General features: G+C 37.9%; 2 protein-coding genes across 3 annotated transcripts in view; one reads left to right on the plus strand and one right to left on the minus strand.

Annotated features, from left to right (window-relative positions):
• Positions 1–22,159, minus strand: part of cep89 (centrosomal protein 89) — an 86,962-nt gene that overhangs the window by 32,175 nt on the left and 32,628 nt on the right. For both annotated transcript variants that reach the window (XM_088939241.1, XM_088939242.1), the window contains one exon: positions 19,067–19,156. In XM_088939241.1, coding sequence (XP_088795367.1) covers positions 19,067–19,156 — 90 coding nt within the window. The remainder of the gene's footprint in view (positions 1–19,066; positions 19,157–22,159) is intronic.
• On the plus strand, positions 555–3,298 carry LOC148816983 (E3 ubiquitin-protein ligase RNF182). The gene has a single exon (XM_088939243.1). The coding sequence runs from the start codon at positions 561–563 to the stop codon at positions 1,281–1,283; it is 723 nt and encodes a 240-aa protein (XP_088795369.1). The 5' UTR covers positions 555–560; the 3' UTR covers positions 1,284–3,298.

A 22,159-nucleotide genomic window follows, 5' to 3' on the forward strand; every position in this document is an offset into this window, starting at 1 on the left:
AGGATACGGAAAACACCCCAAGGTGTGCAAGAGGACTCGAGTTGGGCATGAACCCGTGTGGTTGAGTAAACAGAACCCCGGTCATGGGGAGCAGGCGCTGGAGTTACAACAAGCCGCCCTCCCCGCGGGGCCGAGGAGCTGCTGCCGCTGTGAGGATGGGGGCAGCAGGATCACACAAGACCGCGGGCACCAGACAGGCAGGATTAGTAGCCTGCAGTTACACAGACACGTGATGTTATCAGACTTCTTTTCAGACTATAACAAATAAAATAAGGAAGATCCTGGAGAATCACTTATATTCAAACAGTGATTATTACATGCGTGTGGCACAGCAGCACAGTGGTCAGCGTTGCTGCCTTGCAGCACTGGGGCCCTGGGTTCAATTCTGGACCTGGGGCGCTTTCGGCATGGAGTTTGCATGCTCTCCCTGTGTTCTCATGGGTTTCAAGTTCTCTGGCTTCCTCCCACAGTCCAAAGGCATACTGGTATGCCTTCTTGTCTGCAGCCTCCGCCATTCACATGAATTCTTTTCTTCTTGTTTTACAGAGCATGAAGTAAAAATGAGCTGTTCTCACACGGAACCTGAGGAGAAGCTATCCAATGAGGAACTGGAGTGCAAGATCTGTTACCAGAGGTACAATGCACACAACCGCAAGCCCAAGATCTTAGACTGCCTTCACAGAGTCTGTGCCCGATGCCTGAACAAGATCTTGGACATTGGAGATGGATCCCACTATATCAGCTGTCCCTTTTGCCGTCACGAGACGGAGGTCACGGAGTACGAGGTGGCTGGGCTGCCGGACGACTGCAATATCATGTCAAAACTGGTCACCAGGGACAAGTCCTGGAGCACAGAATGCAAAGAGGTGGTCCTGACACCCAAGAACCTCTCCTCCACCAGCCCATCCCACGGCTCCTCCAATTGCCTGGTTATCACTATCATGGAGGTGCAAAGAGACTCCCCTCGGACACCCAGCAGAAATACTAGCTCGGATTACTATGCAGAGCCAAGCCTGGATTCCATATCAGTCACTTCTCACAGCCACACAGACCAGGACCTCTTCTCCAAGCTCTGTAACCATGTGCCAAGGATATTGGTTTGGCTGCTAGGGTTCTTCTACTTTGGATCCCTGCCACTTGGGATTTACTTGCTGGTGATTCAGAAAGTGACTCTTGGGATCGTGTGTGTCAGTCTGGTGCCTTCCAGCCTGACTGTGTGCCTGGTGTATGGGTTCTGCCAGTGTCTGTGCCAAGGGATATGTGACTGCTCCTCCAGGAGCTGACCGGCACCAACTGATAGATCCTACCAGCCCTAGGCTGTCCCTCACCAAGACATGTGCAGTGATCACTGGCATCCTGCACTACTTAAAAACACTTCAATCAGTGGTATTAAAATCAACTAAAAGGTCTTTCTAATTGTGTGGTCCATAATGTTTTTGTTCACTTGCTACAAAACGTTAAAAAATCTTAGACAAATGGCACTGTTAATTTATATTAGATCACAATGCAGAACCTCGATTTGAAACACTGATAGGTCCTTAAAATTGGGGAGTGAGGAGGTGATTAAATGCACTTTATTTGAATTCAATAATATTACTTGTGAGAAGATGGGTATTGCATTGCATATACCATGTTTTTGTCACTTATCACAAGACAATGTGACTAGATATGATTTCCAACACCAGGATGCAGCTCTTGGTTTCTTTTAAGTGACTATATTTACAGTTTCTGAGCAAGATCTAAGCCTAGTAAAACCTCAAACCTAGCTTACTTTCTGTAACATGGATCAAAACTACACACTGTAGTTAACACTTGAAATAAACTGGGAAGTTATTTTTTTATTCTTGTTTTCCTCATTTATAAAATGCATATGCTCTGAATTTAAAGTGAGAAAGGTCCCTGTTACAAAACAGACTATCTACAACAATCCATACATTCATAAGAATGCTGTACATGTGTAAACGGCCTACAAATTGCATCCTGGCTGATATTTTAAAAACAAATCTGTTCCATGTCAAATTTCACATCCCATTGATATTCTAAAGGAATTTAATTTATAAACAGAAAAAATTAAATCAGTGAAATTGCAAAGCACTACCAATCCATATAGTAAGCTTCTTTTATTAAGCAGAAGGCAAATGTTTGTCAGCTTCAAAATTAAATGAATTACACTGCTGAGCCAGTAAATGTGCTCGGCACAACAAACACAGCCTGTTCTCATGCAAAAGGAACTTTCATACTCTTAAGTCATTGGATGATCCTAATGGGTAGTATTTTTTAAGTGAAAAATTCAATCTGGTGCAAGACTTTAAAGATATGATTACCTACATAAAGGCAAACAGATGTTACACAGCAAAGACGGCAGGCAACTGCTTTGTTTTACATTGTCAAAAATTGAATTGACTTTCAACACATATCTGACTAAATGAAGACAAACTCAAGACTGCTAATGCTAACTCTTTTTGTGATGGCAGTTGGATCACTCTGTTGCATGTACAGTATGTAATATGCTAATGATTGCATCACTTTAGAACTACCAGCAGTCTTTAGAATTATTCATGGCATCATTAGAGGATTAAAAGGAATCATTAAAATGAAGTAATCTATGACATATAGTGAGAAAATGTACTGCTAAATAATATTTTTACAGTATCACTGTGACATTCACATATTATACAAAAATCTGTAATTTCTTTTTAGAATTCATGGTTATCACATTATGATTGGGTGGAAGGCTATAGGTAGTTACTTTTGTAAGCAGATATCTACACATCAAAGGAGTGCAAAATAAATTGAAAAGGCATAACATCAAGTTTGACAATACAGTGCATTCTTAGTAAATATTTGTAAAGGATTATGAGTCAAAAACTAAGATAGAGTGATGAATAAAACCCACAATTTGGATCCTTTTCTTGACTGGTTATTCTTCAGTGACACTTCAAATTAACTGCCGCTGATTAAAAGTGATTGCATCTTGAAAATGTGAATAATGAATTCATTAGGAAGTCTTAATGACAGACTTGCAATCATATGATTTGAATATAAATTTTAATTTCAGAATCATTTGGGTAGAACTAATTTTAACTTTTGAGGTCTTCTCAATGGAAACTGTATACATCTAAAAAAACATTTCTCTTATCTGCTGGTAGAAACCTAATAAATCACACACAGTGACAAACAACTGCTACTCTTCTGTCATTTCACAGAATACGAATTTGTAACATACTGTAACGCACTTGTTGCATTATACAATAGCTGTACAATACATATCGTACAATATAATACTAATTGTATTGAATCAAGCAAGTGTTCTGTGGTATTGTTTTATATTTTGGGTTTGGTTGCTATTAGTCATACTGACAACATAATAGCTTCTAAAAAGGATATTCCAAAGTGGAAAGCACATCACGTTTTGCATTAGTGGGTAAAGTCAGCACCCCTGGTTTAAGGTTACTATGTTATGGGCTAAGACACTGTGATTGTTGAGTTTGTTTTCCTAGAGGAACTTCATAATTCAAGCGCAACTCAGCAGCTTGAGCTCAACTTTCTTTAGCCCACTGAAACATGTTTAAAAGTCATGGTGTAGATAGGTGAAAGCATGTCACCCTGCTTCTTTGGGGTCAGTTCTCGATTCTAGTTTATTAATCTTATTGTCACTTGGTGAAAAAAAAGCTCTGTTCACTTTTTCTTGAAGACATAATATGCATGGTAAATACAATTCAAAATGAAAGAAAAGAGAACCATTTCAATCTGTACAGTCAGAAACTGGATCTTTGAAGTTTATACACAGTCAATTAAAGAACATCTCTAACAACCTCTGCACTTCACACATAAAGAGTAACTTCTCTGGTTCTTAAATACTGAGCTTGGTTAGAATAACTCACTTCTTAGACAATACAGATAAAAACTCATAAAAACCTTTCAACTTGTGCTAAGCTACAACTTATGAAATATTATATTTATTAAATATCTAAAATAATCTTTCCTTAAGGAAGACAATTCTCCAGTAACGTATTTTCAAAAGTATACTTTAAAAGCAACTTGATAATGTATCATGGTATCATGGTTTATACATTATAATATATACTTTATTATATTTTTACATATATTAATATACATGATATGGCTTTGCAATGACGTCTGTCTGACACAGGAATCGAACACCTAAAAAGTTATTATATTTAATAAGAGCAGTGTATAGAGTATCTATCATTTACAATCTTTGAGGAAGCACTGGTCTGTCAGTATGAGCAGTTGGTTTTGATGGGAGGTTATGGATGTTCTCAGTTTACTACAAGTTCAAACTATTTTTAAAACCCTCATTCCGGTCTTTACAAGGGATTCCAATCTCCACCCTTGAAAAGAAACAGGTCTCCCTTTATTGAGTTTGTTTATTAAAACAGTTTAAAACAAGTTTTTTTTTCTTGCAAAAGATATTAAGTTGAATGTGTAGCACTTTCTTTCTAGCAAATAGACACCATTTAATTTGAAAACGAGTACACTTAAATCTGGAAATCATTTAATCCATACAGTGAATAATATTTATAGTTTTTGAATATTCCAGGCAATCATCTGTATAGATCTTTATCTTTAAATTAAACAATCCACTTGATCATTGTTACTTTCCTACAGTATGTATATATAATTTTTAGATCCTCGGGAATACAGGTGCTTGGAAAAGATACCTCTAACCCTCCACAGGGAGCCTGGACACTCCGGTCTGCAGTGTCAGTTTATAGAATGCATTCAGTGACGCTTGTGTTCCAGTGCACAATGATGTTGCTGCATTACACATTTAGAAGAGATGTCAATCCCACTCAGTGTGTTCACTGGAAATCTCAATTAAGCTTGCAGGTGCCTTTCTGGTTTAAACACTGCTCTCGCAGACTGTCTGTCAAGAAGCTTCTGTGCAGCATGGATTAACAAAATTGAAGGCGACATCCAGCTGATTTATTAAATCATGTGTTTCCTGGTTCCCAAGTGTAGAAAATATGATATCATTGAATTCAACAAATATGACAAAGAAGCGAACACCTCCTGGGAAGAATGGCAGGTGTTTTAAAGAGCTAGTGATTTTGTTTACTAGATTTTTTTTATCATGAGCTCTCTTATTTTTAGTAATTAAGACTTATGTATCTGCTGGAGTTTGTTATTTTTATTTGTGAACAGAATCACATCTGTCACAAGATAGATAAGATTATGGTCTTGAATTCTCCATCCCTGTTCATGGATTCTCCTGTCCAGGAGGTCTTATAGATCATCCCTAAATGACTTGTTTGTAAAGAATGGGAACATCAGGTATTGATCAATTAAGCAAATAATTTGTTCAATTAAGGAAACACAGTTCCTTGAGAAGTATTGAACTTTGTTTTCCAAATGATTGAAAAAATGACTTAATTTAACAAAATACCTGCTTGATTGATGCTAATTAAATGGCTGCAAGTCTTCAGAAATAAAGAACTAAATGATTACTTAGAAAAATAACACTGGACGGATGCTCCCCAGAACCGAGACTAGAGACACCTGCAAATCTAGAGTTATAACCTCAGCCTCAAACCTGTACATATCAGTTTATTGTGCCAATTGGTATTTTTAAATTTAGTCAACAACAAGTGAATTTGGGTTCATACCTTTTTCAAAACAAAAGTTAATTTGTAATTAAGTTTATGAAGTATATTTCAATATTACAATCAATGTCTTAAAAGAATAGCACCACATGATGCATATTTAAGGCATGCTGAATAGATCAAATGCAACTAATACAATTTTAAGATTCTTTTTCAGCTTTTCAGCACTCTAGTTTGGCACAAACTATTCCATCTCACCTTTCACTACAATCATCCCCTCTACCTGTCCCCACTCCGAACTCCTACCATCTGAGAATTACAAAATTAGAACAACTTCAGCAATGCAACTTTGAAGTGTCACAAATGTTAAAATCTGTTAAATATACAGCATTAAAATCTAATTTTTCAAAGCAGCCATTAATCTAAATTTTCAGAATTTCATCACCATATCACCCTGCAACTCACAACTGGCAGCCCACTGAAGCTCAGCAGGTGTGAGCCTGGTCAGTACCTGGATGGGAGACTCCTGGGAAAAACTCAGGATGCTGCTGGAAGAGGTGTTAGTGGGGCCAGTAGGGGACGCTCACCCTGCGGTCTGTGTGGATCCTAATGTCCCAGTATAGTGACGGGGACACTGTACTGCAAAAAGGCACTGTCCTTTATATGAGAAGGAGGTCCTGACTCTCTTTGGTCATTAAAAATCCCAGGGCGTTTCTCGAAAAGAGTAGGGGTGTTACCCTGGTGTCCTGGCCAAATTTCCCATTGGCCCTTACCAATCATGGCCTCCTAATAATCCCCATCTCTGAACTGGCTTCATCAACTCTGTTCTCCTCCTCACTGAGGGCTGGTGTGTGTGGAGCGTACTGGCGCACTATAGCTGTTGTCATCCAGGTGGGGCTGCACACTGGTGGTGGTGGAGGGGAGTCCCCATTACCTGTAAAGCGCTTTGAGTGGAGTGTCAAGAAAAGTGCTATATAAGTGTAAGCAATAATTATTAATGGCCCATTCCTCAGCAGCCTCTGCTGACCCTTTCATAAAACTACGCTTCATGTGTCAGCACCAGCTACCAGACATGGCCACCAACCACATTTTGGAAAACATTCTTTTGTGTATGGTCAAAAGATCACAATCAGAGGACTTTGCCTAACCCTGTAATAAAGAAAAAAGGACAGTGTTAACTCTGTTAAATTACCTAAACCTCACTGGGGAAGTATAACTATTTCAGAAGCTACTGTTTTGTTATACTGCATATGGAATGTGCAGTCTAGAATTCATCTGGCAGTGACTCATCCCAAAATATTTTATTGTTGCATTCCCAGCAGAAGAATCATGCAAGACTATAAGGTCATGTCAGAGTTAATTAGAGATGGAGCCTTTTATGCCTCAGAAGCAGTAACCCAAAGGAATAAACAATTATGTAAACTGCAGAATCCAATTTCTCCATGCAGCCCTAGAGGAAATGGGTGAGGGATATTTTTTCCAAATTCTACACTTCTTCTAACTGTGAAGAGAGAAGTGTTTGTCTTGAAAAACAGCAGCCTTAATAATGGAAATAATGAGGTGGATCAACTAGGGAATAATGAACAGAGGGAAATGTGAAATGGCAAAATTTCTAATTTTTCCTACATGGTTTTAAAAATAAAATGACACTGCTCTCTGGGCTGAACTCATCTGACAGCTATATGCAGTAGAACTGGAGTTACTGACCCAACAGGCAGCAATCTTCCCCGTGGACAGAAATTCTAAACTAAATCCCTAGAAGGGGGCAGAAGACACGGTCTTCTCAGAGATCCCCTCTTCTGGGTGACCTGTTAGATTTTCTAAATACTTGTAGCAATGAAAAAGTCCATGATATTTGAGGAAAGGTTATGGATGCTAACACATCTTAAATGTTTCAGTTTGTCTTACCTATAATTTTCCCCTCTGGGTTAACTTTCTCTGTCAATTCCTCACTTCAGCCCCTTATCTGACATGAAGTGTGTTACACATATGCCAACCCTGATGGTATTTCATTTTGCCCCATCAGTAGGAGAAGTGCTAGCTGTAAAGCAATACGTTTTTTAATATTTCATATTTCACTCTGGATTAAAATAGACCTGCTAAAACATTTATTCTCCAGTCGCCAAACATAAAGGCTTAAAGTGAATCAATAACAATGACTGACTGGGGGCGTGAGGGTAGATGAGGTTTACTATATGTCTGTTGCCTGTGCCATCGATATCAATGAGCATTCCGATGTCTGGGGCTAGAAGCCAACAGATATGTGTTCTTCAGCTCTTTATGCAAGTTTTTATTGTAAAGCTTTTTTCTCATCACTAAACTGCGTGGCGTTGTATACCATCAGTTTGGCTCAGTATGCTGGAACCTAAACGGTGGGCAAAAGCCATCACTTCACTGACAAATGGATGAGCCAACAGACAGCCTGCTGTGTCCTTGGCAATGGAAAGGCTGGCAATTGCAAGATTTCAGAGCAAAGCAGTGAGGGGTTTGTTAGCAGGGGTCTGAAAATTAGGATCTCTCTGCGTTCTTAGGAAATGAAAGATCTCTGATCAGAAAAGAGAATGCTACCAGGTGGTATGCCCCCTGAAAGCTGTTTATAACCTATGGAAAACAGATTGCCTTATGTCATTCAAGGACAAGCGCTCAAAGTGTTAGCCAAAATAGAAAAAAAAATCTTTACAGCTTAGAATAAAGATGCTTAACAACATTGCACTTAGCTTTGCTTCTCCTAGATCCATCACAGATGAATTATGATCCATGAACTACAGATGTATTTTAGTAAAACAATTCAGGCATTGGAGATTTCACAGGCAATCCCTAGCCAAGGTTTGCTGTAGGGTGGAATGAGATCTATGCGTGGTGTGCTGTACTGAGGCTGGCGTTCTCAGGGATGTTACTGGACTCTTGGAGATATCTTTCTGGTCCCCTGCTAGGTGATGGGAGATTAGGCAGATTAGTGGTTTAGTACACACTCATCAGGTAGCTTCACTTCACCAGGGGAGCAAGCAATGGATTCCTTACATTGCCTAGTGCTGAGCAGCACACACGGTTGTTTCTTGCACACTGCTAATGTTCTTAAAACGAGTTCGAAAATGTCTGAGATATGTACCTACACTAAGTATACAGCTAAGTTTGGACAAGGCTTCTGAATATGTTAGCACCTCAGCAAAGACCATTTTCCAAGAATATAGCAAAATCTTTTTTGTAAGGTGAAGAGACCTGACCCAGGTAACTTCATTTTGAATGAGAACGCATTCGAAGTCCCAGGGCAGCAGCAGGTGTGGCCACCACTGGAAGCAAGCTGCACATCTTTGAAAAATGTTTTTCTGGAAGGCGGGATTCTTTTCATTTCCTCTCATGGAGCCTAGATGAGCATGTGGCTGTTCATGGTTGATCAGTCCAGGTGTTTAGGGAATGTTCTCACATGAGAATATGCAAGCGGGGAGGACAGTAAGCGAGGTCTCAGAACAATGCAGCACCATGCAGACAGACTTTCAGAAGTGGAGTTCTGTGGAAACTAGGCATTTTTGGCCAGAGCATCACACCTGGACCTCCCCCATTGACCTCGAAGTGTCCTGACTCATGGTCTCCAAGACAGTGGCCTATCACTGACAGACTGTTTGCCTGTATCATCTTGCAAGATTAGAAATTGCTGACTGGGAACACGCCACAAAGCAAAAAACTCCCAGAGTTAACAGATTTAGTGATTATTCATCATCAAAGTCACTCAAGTGCATCATAGTCAGACAAGAATGATCAATCATTCATCAATAGAGTGATAAGTTTATTTTGATGCTCAGTATATTTGGACCAGGTGATAATGAAAGCTGAATAAATTAATCAGTTAGCTCAGCTCCTAATACAGATTTTATTTAGAAAATGTAGCATAGAGCTTTTGGGAAGAATATGGTGCTCATTAATAAAGCTGCTGGTTTTCACTTATACATTTTTTAGGTTTATTATTCTTCCAAGATGAGAGGATTAATTTGCACATAAGAATCGTCCCTGCTCCCCATCCAGAAACTCTTGTACTGCTAGAAACCACAGTCCCTCAGCACAGAAGCCATTTTCTGCCTTTATCTACAGAGAAAGTGAATGCAACATCCCTTATCTCTAATTAGACACCCAGAGACTGTGAAAAGAAGGAGTCCCAAATGTCAGGTGCGGGAGGGCTCTTATCTGGGCGATCAGTGCAATTAAAACTAACAAAATATGTGCAAGAACATCTTGCAGTGTTAAGTTAGCTGCTTTTAAGAAACATCCTAATCTCCTCAAAAGGCATAAGGAAATAACCTTCCCGCCTGAGGTTTTCGACTCATGCATTATGTATAAAAGGAAAGATGATTTGAGCTTTGTAGATTATTATGGGATTATCAGGCAAAACACATTTTAGATTTAATATTCATCTGTGTGGTAATAAAATACTCCCAAAGTATTGTGAGAATTTAAGAATAATGAACAACTCTTTTCAACCAGCAGGACTGCTAACGATTCAAACTCTTTCAAATCATAACACCAGAGAGTCAGCATAAGTCAGTCATAGGTCTCACATCAGTTACATCCAAGGTGCAAGATTCATTTTAGCTACATTCAGCTATAACTGGGTTCGTATGATACTAGTATTGTATACAGTATAAGATACGTTTTTTTCTGTTGGTATCTTTCATATTGTGTATCTTAACTTTATTGCTATGCTGAGCAGGAAGCTGACTTATCTAGAAGTCTGTTCCCTGATAAATTCCTCACAAAACATATCTTGTACTAGATAAAATCATCCTATAGATGTTTCTTTCATGTCCATTGGAAGAGGACCTGAAGCAAACTAACAGCAAATAAAAGAAAGGAGCAGCTTCACAATATATTAACACTTTTCCTTTTTTAATTTTTTTTGTCTCCAGTCTCATTTGTAACTTGCATTGTGTCCTTCTCTGCAGAATCTTAATGATACAGGTTTGTCTTTTTGGATCACAGTTTCCCATTCCTGCTAATTATCTTCTCAACATTATTCAAAGAGGAAAAAAGATGAAAAAAACAGAAAACAGATGAGAAAAACAGGAATTGAAACATACTGATTCTCATTACTGTGCCATGCTAATGTGCTTTCGGCTGAATTTCTTTTACATATGTATCGAAAATCAAATTACATTTCTCTCTCTATTTTACATGCTTGTTTTTAGAAAAAGTAAATATTTTTGGCATAATTTTTTACTCACTCAGCATTCACAACTGACCATAATGTGTGACTTCTGAATGTTGCATATTGAGAGAGTTAATATACTGTAGATAGGCGATGAGGTGATTAAACCTGTTGAGTGTCAATCCTGGTGAAAATCTAGAAATGAGAATTCTCAAGCAGTGGACTCAAATGCTCTTTAGCAAGGAATCAAGGTTTTCTGAAGACCGTGGTAGTGGACATTCACGAGTATGGCACAGTAATTGTTTTGTGCAACAGACTTGTCAATGGTCAGCAAATGACAATGCAGAGTGTGACAGTCTCGGACAGAGTGTCTAGTCACTACAGATCCCAAACTGTCAACCTGACTGCATGGAGCTACAATAATCAAGTCCCTCAGGCAATAACAACTTTCATGTGAGATAAGAATGTGACCGTTATGGGGTGGATACTCAACTCATCAGACTTCAGCTCCATTGAACATATATGGGTGGAGTCAGGATACCATATGACATCTTTGGCTCTGAGACCAGTGAACAGGCACATGGTTGTTCAGGCTCCATGAGAGGAATAGAACTGAATTAAACCTGGTGCAAAGCATTTTTCAAAGACATGCAGCTTGTATAGCTTTCTGTGGGCATAGGCATTTCTAGCCTGTGACTTTCACAGCAGACCCTGTATCAATCACTTCTGATGATGATGTTAATGACTATAATGAATTTTCCTACATAATGGTTGTTAAATTAACTGTCAGTAGAGAGGCTACAAAATGATATTGCAATTTCCCACCAATTCCATTCCAGTTTCTAAACCGCTTAATCCAGTACAGGGTCATGGAGTGAGCCAGAGCCTAATCCAGCAACCAACGGGCGTAAGGCAGGATACACCCTGGATGGGACATCAGTCCACCACAATTGTACTGCTAATATCCTTCAGAATTTGTTATAGTTAGAAAATTCCTTTGATGCACAGTATATAACACTATCACACTTGGAGATAATGATATTTACAGCTCTTTCAGAAAGAAGGTGGTGAAAAATTGTTGCTGCATGGTGATAAGTTCTTTAAGCACAGGAAATGCTTGACCATCCTGTTCAGAGTAACAATCCCTCGAGCTATTCCACTTGACTATTTTTACAAAGACCTCAAAACCTAGTTTTTACCAGAACAGTTGCTGAGAGTTTTGCAATCAATATGAAAGAGGAAGCAACAAAAAAGTATAATGGATACAAAATAGCAAGATTTAGCAGACAGAAACAGCGACAAAACATACAAAAAATGATAAATAGGATTCTATAAACACCCTTACCTAATCTAATATCTTTGTAATAATTCATTGAATTATTCAATGCTGTTATATGACAGTCAGGTAATTTTGCTTAGGACAGGTGTGATGTCGCTCACAATCTCTCAAAAGAAAAGTCAGCTCATGCAGTATGTATGAGCGAGTTTTAGCCTTTTCCCTTCAAAACTCCAATTAAACATGCCAGCTAATCACATCACAGCTAGAGAGTGATTAAAACAGGATTCTAATTGATCTCCTGTTAACTCCTCTCAATTAAGATGAAGTAATGACTCAATTGATTGGGGAACAGTGTTTCTTTGATTTATTCTCTCAGAGGAAGACACGAAGCTGGGAGAATTCATTTAGTGAACAGCCTTTTTTTCTCATTTAAGACTCAGACAAGGGACTGCCTTATAAGATTTTCTAAAGTTCATATTTAATCATTTGTAAGCAGAAAATATATATGACTGCAGCTAAGTGTCTCCTGACATGTCTATCTTAATTCTAATGCACAAGTATGATTACACTGTCTTTATAATCCTACCTGATGTGGGACTTGTAATATACCAATATAAGTTTGGAATATATCACACACTTGTTATATGTCCAAGACAAAAGTACATACAGTATGATCCCATTATTTAAAAAAGGTTAATTATTTTGAGAAGAAAAATAAATCAATGTTAATATGATACATGCAAGTCCACTTTCACATTATCCCAAAACTGGCTGTGCAATTTTAATTGCATGAAGGGTGACAGAATTGGATTCTCAAATGTTAACAAAAGGCAAAATCTTGCAAAATAGACATCACTATGAGGCAAGCTTTAGCACTAATGAAGTGGTAATGTGTCAAACGTTAGGATGATGAATTTTACAACCTGATACCATTAAATTTATTAACCTTGTTTATGAGCTGTACAACAAATTATTCCAAGGCTGATCAGTGATTAAGTACTAATTGTAACATCTTATTCTTCTTAAAATGAAACATATATTTCCCGATTAACTTTTTGACTAGATCATTTCACACTGTGCTAACCCTACAGTATACCCAGTATAAAAAGATTCAGATTTTATCCCAAAGGACTACACACATTAAAGTTTTCCATGAAGTCCTTAAGCTAATCAGAAATTTTGTTTCCTATTTTTAGCAGCTCAGATTTTCTTTGAACATAATAAAACCCCAGTTCATACCAAAGTGCTCTCTTATTTAATTTATTCTCACTTTACCGATTAAAAACACCTTCCTCTCTCTGTGCACTATTATCCTGGCTTAAGAGAAGATTTCTATGAATAGAATTCAAATTGCATTTAGTTTTGAGGAAAGGCTTGCAGCCCACGGCCTTACAGGAAAACATCAAGTGACATTCATGTACGAAAGGGTAATGGATTTCGTGTCCTTGTTTATGTTTCTTCAGTAGTGAACATGTGGAAGTCTATGCCTTCCAGATATAGAAATGAGGTAAAATAACTTTAATAACTGGATAAAAAAGGTAAACAGCTTTTCATCAGATAGACTGATGCTGATCAGGATTTGTGCATTGATTTTTTTTTGCTCATTTATTCTTATTGCATATTTCTGGGTCATATTATCAAAACCAAACAGTGTTGTAGTAACAGGACTCATAGTGTACAAAATTGCTGTTACAGTGATACCACTTCCCCAGTATCTCAGGAACATTCAAATACCCAGCAGCAACGTAGCAGGCTTTTACTGTAGCAGGGTCAAAATCAAGGAATCCCACTGCATAAGGTAAAGTTCGACATTAGTAATTAATTGTAAACCATAAATAAAATCTATAATGTTTCACAAGTTGCAAAATTGAAATGCATGTAGCTATGTAAATACGTTAATTGGTGACTTGTAGTGTTGCTTCAAATGGATTTTACATAGTTACTGTTCTGCAAAAATAATATTCTTCTGCATGTTTAAGTGGCTGTCTTCTCTATAAGCCATACACAGTTTGACCTGTCCTTCACTAGTGTCACCTTGTAACAATCTCACAAGGCCCAAAGGCAGAACAAGGGATTTACTGTGGTGCACAGACAGAAAAACCAAAGTCCATAACTCATTTAGCAAAACCTAAAAATTCATTTAAAAATTGTCAGAGAATGTCCATGATGTATTGTATTATTAAAAAGCAGGCTTTAGGTGTTTCCACAGTAGGACGAAAGACATAAAAAATATGTACAATCCAGGTAATTAAATTGTATTAAAAAAAGGCAAACTGGTTCTGAAAATTGTGGAACTGCTTCTAGAAAATGGTTTCATTGATATTTCATTGAGGTGATATCACATTCCTTTGAAGATTAATATTAATAGGTAATATGTTTTTATCTCATTGTGAATTTATTCAGATTTAGCGCTAGCTTCAGCATAAAGATTTACTGCTTGTGGCATTGCGATTCTATGACCATTTCTGAATGTTCACCCCAGAGAAGTCCATACAACACATCTGAAGACTGCAGGGATCCATTTGGGACACAGTAGTGCGTCTGCACAGAACAGCCTCCAGCCATTTTTCATTGTAGTCTTACATGTGGGGAACAAGCATTATAAAGGGGAAATAAACCACTGGATGAAATCATCAAGAGGGTATAAATAATAAGCACATCCATATATCCACAGCTGGCATTGCTGAATAATATCCAACATGTTGTATAACATCAACTACACAATCTAAACCTAACCTAAACAGATTTTAGAGATGTGATTCTTTGGAGATTTAAATAAAATTGTGGTTTCTGACTGCAATTACCTCACTGTATTTACTGAATTACTGTAGCTCATTTCAGTTATGATTAATTCCTTACTAACTAATTACCAAGAACATTTTTATCATTTAAATCAAACAGGATTTGTGAAGAAATCACTTGGTCAGGAAGCTTTAATCATGTTTAACAGAAGTAATTGGATTTGTACCATCATTTGCTTTTGGAGTAGGCTCAGGTAACTCCATTCTCCTACTGCATCACAGCTGAAACCAGCCCTTAGAGCTACCAACTTAAACAAAAGCCTAAAAAAACAATCAAATTTTTTTGCAAGTGTCAGTTTAAGGAGATTGAGAAGTGTTTGATTATGAGGTGAGGGGCATGGTGGCGCAGTGGTTAGCATTGCATTTACTATACAGAAGAAAGAGAGCTCACTAGCAAGCTTCAGTCATAACAGCAGTGTTTTTTAAAAATGTGAAACTGAATTAAATGTGGGCCTGTTCTGCCCCAGTAGTTGTGTGATAAAATCTGATTTTAAAACAACATTAACTGAAAGCCATGTAGAGACATACAAAAAGATCAATTAATAATAAATCATTTAAAGACCCATATGCACAAATCAATTTTTTTCTTTCGTATTTTTATACAGCTGTCTTTTTCCATGGAGATACACTTAATAGGCTGCATCTCAACACGAGCCAAGATGAAGGTCACTCTTCACTAAAGCTAGGGCACATTTGCTCTAAGAGCTTCAGATTTAATTATGTTAAGTTTAATTTCTGATGCTAATCTTTCCAGAGATTTCTTGATTATATTATCAGAACATATACTGTAGCACCCGCAGTGCCCATCACGCCAATTCTTTTAAAAATGAAACAGATCAAGAAGACATCAGAAGCAGTATGCAGTATTTTTAAACTAGTCTTCATATCTCCTGTTGTATTAAATCAACAAGCGAGAATTTCCAACAGCTAATTAAATTAAATGAATGAGAATAACATGCTGCACTCAAATCGTTTGTAACTGGGTATTAATCCCTAAATCTCACAATGACATTTTTGTCCTACACACATACTGTACATAAAAAGACTTGACATAAGTAGACAGATCCCTCCAAAGATTCAAACAGGTAGCTGCAGAATAAGTGACAGTCACATCTCTAGCTAGAAGGTTAACTGCAAACCATAGGAAGTTTCAGTCCACATGCAAACATTCACTATATACACACAGCTCTATACTATGAATAACTGTAAATCAGGCGCTGTGGAGAGGGGAAGGCTCAAGACAGTCATGCCACCCCCAGAACACTGCTGGATTCCCACCTGGCTGAAAAACTAAAGCCCGCAAGGAGCAAACTCCAGAAATGTAATTATAACTGTCCCACAAAAGGATGGATTAGCCCTCCAAACCTGGCACGAGCACTGTCAAAAACCCTTGATTACAGTATTTTATTCGCTCATGTTAACAATGAGGGAAAATTGTAGCAGTCCCCTCTAAGGAGTGTAATGTTATATATTTTAACAAAGTAGTGCATTCAAATTGTCTGTCTTCTCTTATAACATATTGTATACTGTAGCATCACAGAAGGCCATTACAGGTAAAATGTTCAAGATGCACTGTGTGAAGGGCTAGGGCTGTAATTTGGCCAGTAAGCCAGTGGCTGGGTTTGTCTAAATTTGTTCACAGACTGCGCCTTTCAGCAGCTGCAGTCTGGCAAGCTGTTGAATGCTGGCAGTCCCTAGGAACAATGTTTTTCAACAGCATTTCTGTCAAGAACTGGAAAGATGCAGACACTCAGAATCCGAAGATTTAAAACCCTAGACTTGTGAATTTAGTATGAAAACTAAAACACGACAATTTACATAAACAGCTTGTAAAATGAGATTGCACTGTAAAATCAATTTCCCCCAAATATTTTCTCACGTTTCAACATACTGTAAACAAATCATTAGTGTAAATTACACAGATGTCTGGCCTGCAGCACAGCGTGATTAAATTGTGCCAAACCTCCTTATGTGAACCTGTAGAAACCAAGAGATTCGAGCCTGAGGTGTCCGTTCGCCAAGCCAAGCTTTATTGTATTCATACAAGGAACCACAATAAGGACTGTTGTTATAGTAGTTCAAAGGGGTGTTAATATACACTTTTCTCTACACCCCCCCCCTTCTGTCTTTGAGGTACTTTCTCAAGAAACTCAAGGACTCAGGGAGCAATTAAAACATTCCTTCCTTTTCAGGGAGTTTGGTACAGAAGGTGGGAGTTTAGTACAGAGAGGGAGAAGCATCTGTGCTCAAACAAGCATGAACGTTAGAGTTTAGCATCTGAATTCAGCATGAGTTCACAGCTCCTACCACTATATAGGTACAGAGATTCTGCTAGCGGACTCCATCAAACCTGATGAATATTAAACTACTAGAGCACTTGAAAGGGACACTGAATAGTGGAGGTTGTTAGTTTAGGTGATGCATTTATCCAAGATGATTAACACTTAAGGGTGGTACAGATGGGAATTAACACTGCTGTCTTACAGCTCTTGGGCTCTGGGTTAGCTCCCCTGTGTGGGGTTTGTTATGTGTGTGCTCTCTGCATGTCCATGTTGCGATCTCCGGTTGTTATGGTTTCCACATACAGTCCAAACACATTCTGGGGTTTCTGAATTGCCCCCTATATGAGTGCGTGAACGAATGTGTGCTCTGCACTGGGTTGGTATCCCATCCAGGATGTAGATCTTGCCCCTGCAGCTTACCATGAGCTCTTAGCACACAGCCATGACTGACAATGGATGGATGGCCTCACGCAATGCTTATACACAACAGTGGAATATCACAAACTCACAGATAACTGTAAAAGATAACTGTAAACCTTTGCATAGCATCCATTAATCAGAAGTTTCCAGTTCAAGAATGCAAGAGTTCAGTCTCTTCATTTGTTCTCTTTGTTTTATTCAAAAACTTCCATTAAGAAACCTACTATTCTCTAACAGAGGAATTTGTACAGCTTAATTGTACAGCTTAGCAAACACTGTTGTTTTTTTGCCAAAAATACTGAAAACATTTAAACTGTAAATATGAAACCGACTCACAATAAATGGTGTCCTATGTTTTCTTAATGGGTTCATCTCTATTCCAGACTGTCAGCTCCTTGTCAGTTTAACAGATAAGACTATCAAATTTAATTGCATTTAAGACAATAGTGTCAAGTGAGTCAGCCACTTAAGCTTTCCTGCATGTGAATCTGGATTACCAAACAAGGATTAGCTTTATCACACCAAAATCTGATTTTCTGATTTATCAGGATAAAAATACTTGAACATTATCCCAAAGCCTATTTTTCAGTTAACAATATAGAGAAGTGGACAGAATGTACAGTAAAAAACACTTCCGTTCAACACCCTATTCTCGACCTGTTCCAGCCACCACTGGCATGTTATGATAACAGAAGGATGCTTTTAAGATGTTTGCGGGACAGAAGTTTGTGGAGAAAGACAAGACAGACTGTAAGACAGTAAATGTGTGCATCAGACAAAATACCAGATTAAGAATGCAAACCCTGGTGATAATTAAATAAGGTGACACTTTAAGATAAGTAAATAATACATATGTTCTATTAAAGATTAATTTACTATAAACATAGGTTCTGCAGAAAGTTAATAAAGCATCTACAGACACACTGTTCACATTAACCCAAACCATAACCTATACCTCCCTCAATTTACAGTAATTATTGATTCCTTGAGTGTTTTAATTATCCTCATGCATGCCAAAGGGGAATTGGCATGTTATAAGACAGCAGAGCTTTAGAAAACAACTTTTTAGCACAAACCTAAATCTGTTTAAGTAGAACTCGGTACAAAAAAACTAACTACTCAACAATAATGCAATTTCTTCACAGACACATCAAAGAAATAGTCTTGGACAGAGCTTTCACAGCTTTCTTCCCACAAAGCTCAAACAGCTACAAACATGCAGACCGTTCCTAGAAAATGTTGACTTTCTCTTTATTGTAAAATGTACTCGATTCAATTATTTTGAACTGCCAACCAAAGTAGTTTTCCTGGACTGGGATTGTTGCCTGTACACCTTGGCATCACCTCTGGTCAATCACAAAATAATGTCTCCCCAGGCTGACATTACACACTCGCGATCAATATCAGGTAAACTCTGTCAGGCAGCTATTGTCTCCAGAGCTTCTTAAATTAGGTTATTTATCATATCAGCTGCAAATATCTCCCAGGCTACTTAATTCATGTCAGGACATTACAAAGTCATCAGCGGATTTGAATCAAAATGGACTGCAGCTTACTACTGGTCTGTGAAGCAGACTTACCCTGACTTTTTCTTGCATCTTTCCCAGTCGAACTGTGCCCTCTATAATCCGGTTCAACACGCCATTCTTGTCCTGCTCCAGAGTGGATGCCTGTGACAGAAAGGGCAGAGGAAGGGTTACGGACCTGGGAGTTGAGGGTAAAGTGGAAAAAGAAATGAAAAGACAAAGGGTTAACAGGGTAAACATCATCCTTCTTCATACCTGCTGATATCACAACATGACATGGCTCCCTAGACGGTGCTCACTAAAGTATATTATTATGGTTCTTCCATCTATTTTCTAACGGCATTATCCAGTGCAGGGTCTCAGGGGAGCCAGAACCTGACCTGACAAGCAATAGGCACAAGGCCGGATCCAGCCTGGATGGGACACCAGGGCCAGTTTTCCCAGAAGCCAACTAACCCTTTAATCTCTTTGATCTTTTGAAGCGTTTTTGGTATCAATTTCTGGTATTGTCTCAGATCTCAGATTTGTAAATCTCTGTATATAGTAGTTTAAATAGTACATGTAGTACATTTGTTTAAATTATTGGAATAAATATGTCTGTCCTGTTAAGCTTACCATTTAATAAATACCTAATTACCAAAGTTTACAAGAGAAGTAATGAACATGTGCTATACTGTAAATAACACTTGGTATTTTTCTACTCTAAGGTTGGCAATTATGCAATTTTATGCAGATTTTTAATTTAAAGCAATTTTATTAATTGAATTTGACTTGAGCTTGTGGTCAGGGAAAGCTACAGTACATTTTATTAACTGTTTTGATCTTGTGTTCCCATTTCTACAGCAGCTGTTACGACTTAGTTATGCCAAAATATATTTTTCTGGTTTTAAATTACTGCCATTAGATCTAAAATTTTAACCATGGAAACAGTGGCTATTTCACCTAGGTTCAGTGATAACCTTTGTTTTGTTCACACTCTGTTTTGTAATTTTCAGAAAGCAGAAGCTAGAAGTTCAAAGAGACAAATGTGCTTTTTCTCTGGGTTTTCTACCTAAGTCACTGTTCCTTGAATACTGATGTGAAGACTGCAGCCATTAAGCAGGCCCTTTGGAGACCATTAGAGAAGAAGGGAATCAGATACCTAGACGCTATCAGCAGACCAAACAGGCCCATTTCCAGCAGCTAAAAGAAAGAATCAGGCGATGCAGGCAATGAGGACACAGTAAAGAATTGAAATGAATTATTTCATTTTTCCAGCTATTTCCTCAGTGTCTTCACTGATATAAGGTAAGCCCTTCTGAGTTAAATAATACAAAACAGGATTATACCTTGATCCAACCACCTCCCTAATAAAGTAAATTAAATAAAGTAATTGATTGATTATCTAGTTTTACCAAAGTCCTCAAAAAGGAATGGAATTTTTAATTCCAGCATATTGGCTATCCCTTTGACATATGAAGATAAAGAAAAGCAAGATGATATCAATTTTACACATGTCACTGACTTGAAGGTAAACAAAAATCAAAGGGAAACACGTAACTTTTTATCCTTGTGCCTGTATTTTAGTTTTTAGATGTTCATTTGACTCTCCAGCAAAGAGCCCTGACATGACATTAATGGACTACACCATCACCTGGGAGCAATGCAAGAACAATACATATTCAGCTGAAGGCTGCCCTGCAGCCTAGCCTCAACAAAGCGCTGCACAAGGCATGCCCTTGAAAAACACATACCCCAAAACTTTACTTTTGTAGCATAGCTACCCAGCCCCCCACCTTAGAAGACCTGGATCATTTAGAGAAACCTACCCTGAGCACTGATCCAAGAAAGACCATAAAAACATCCATCACTGTATTGGGATAAAGTTCTTTTAAGTCTAAGTCTTCTCATGAAGACCAATCAGTAACTCCTGCTCAGGACCTGAGGTCTGTAGAAGGGTGTCTACTCCTGCTGCTCTAAAGTATCTCTCTTGTCATCATGCTCCACAGCAGGAAGAGGATTTACTGCTGGGAGGTACAGAGCCAAATTACCCAGTCACAATGGGAATCACAATGGGAATCTTAAATTAATTCTTATTTTTCTTTGTTCTCAGGCAGCTGAAACAAAATCAGGATATTACTGAGACAAGTAATGAATGTCAATAAAAATAATGACACAATTTGTCATGAACTAATAAGTTTCATGTACACTTGCCAAACTAATGTTTTCTTTTTTTATATGTTTTTCAAATATTACATTCATAGTTAAAATCCTCAGACTCATACTTTGAACTTAACCTGGTTTAGAGTTTTCCTCTTCAAACATTCATAAAATGTTCAGGTTCTATCAAATATAAACATCACGTATATATATAGAATATACTAGCATATAATATCATGTATCAGGCCAAGTTCTAACTAAAATGGAAAGATGAATTTTTAGGGGGTATTTGTGACACACAACCTAAATGGAGTTTAAAGGTAACAGTCCAAAGCCTTCTGCATCTTGCATTAATACGTGAACATCTGATACTGCAGATCAGACCCGTCTCTCTTAGATCATCCACAAGCTACCAACATCCACTTCACCAGACACACTTCTTCCTCACAAGCAGGCACAGATTCTACATTTTCTAAAACAGGACATTGAAGAAATCTAGATAACTAGTAGAGTTACCGTATAAATCAAGAACACCTTCCAATCTACAAATCCTCCAGTAATATGTTATCAAGAAAAACGGGTCTTGTCTTGAGGCTTGTAAAAGAGAAGCTTCTACATAAAACAATGACTAGCAGCCTGTATTTGACGCTGTGAGCAGTTTTCTAAAGACCCAAAAGAACATTTTCCAATGTTTCTGTAATAAGCAACCTCGTGAAAATTATATAGCCGTGACTCACACAGCCAGAAGGCTTTAAAATTGACAATTGTAGTAAATGTGCTAGAAAAGGCAATAAAAAGCTATGGAAAGGAGGTGAAATGGCGATATTATGAAAGGTGTATAGAAAATGCCTTTCCACTTTAAATGTTTAATTGCATTACCTCTTGAACCTTCAATTACAGTAATTGCTGATTGAGTTAAATTCTGATTAAATGTGAAGCTGAAAAAAGCTTACAGACTATACTTTCACAGTATTATAAACTGCAAGGAAGCTGTATGCAATTTTTATT

This window comes from Atractosteus spatula, chromosome 21 (genome assembly GCF_055471065.1).
Source record: "Atractosteus spatula isolate fAtrSpa1 chromosome 21, fAtrSpa1.hap1, whole genome shotgun sequence".
Lineage (NCBI taxonomy): Eukaryota > Metazoa > Chordata > Actinopteri > Semionotiformes > Lepisosteidae > Atractosteus > Atractosteus spatula.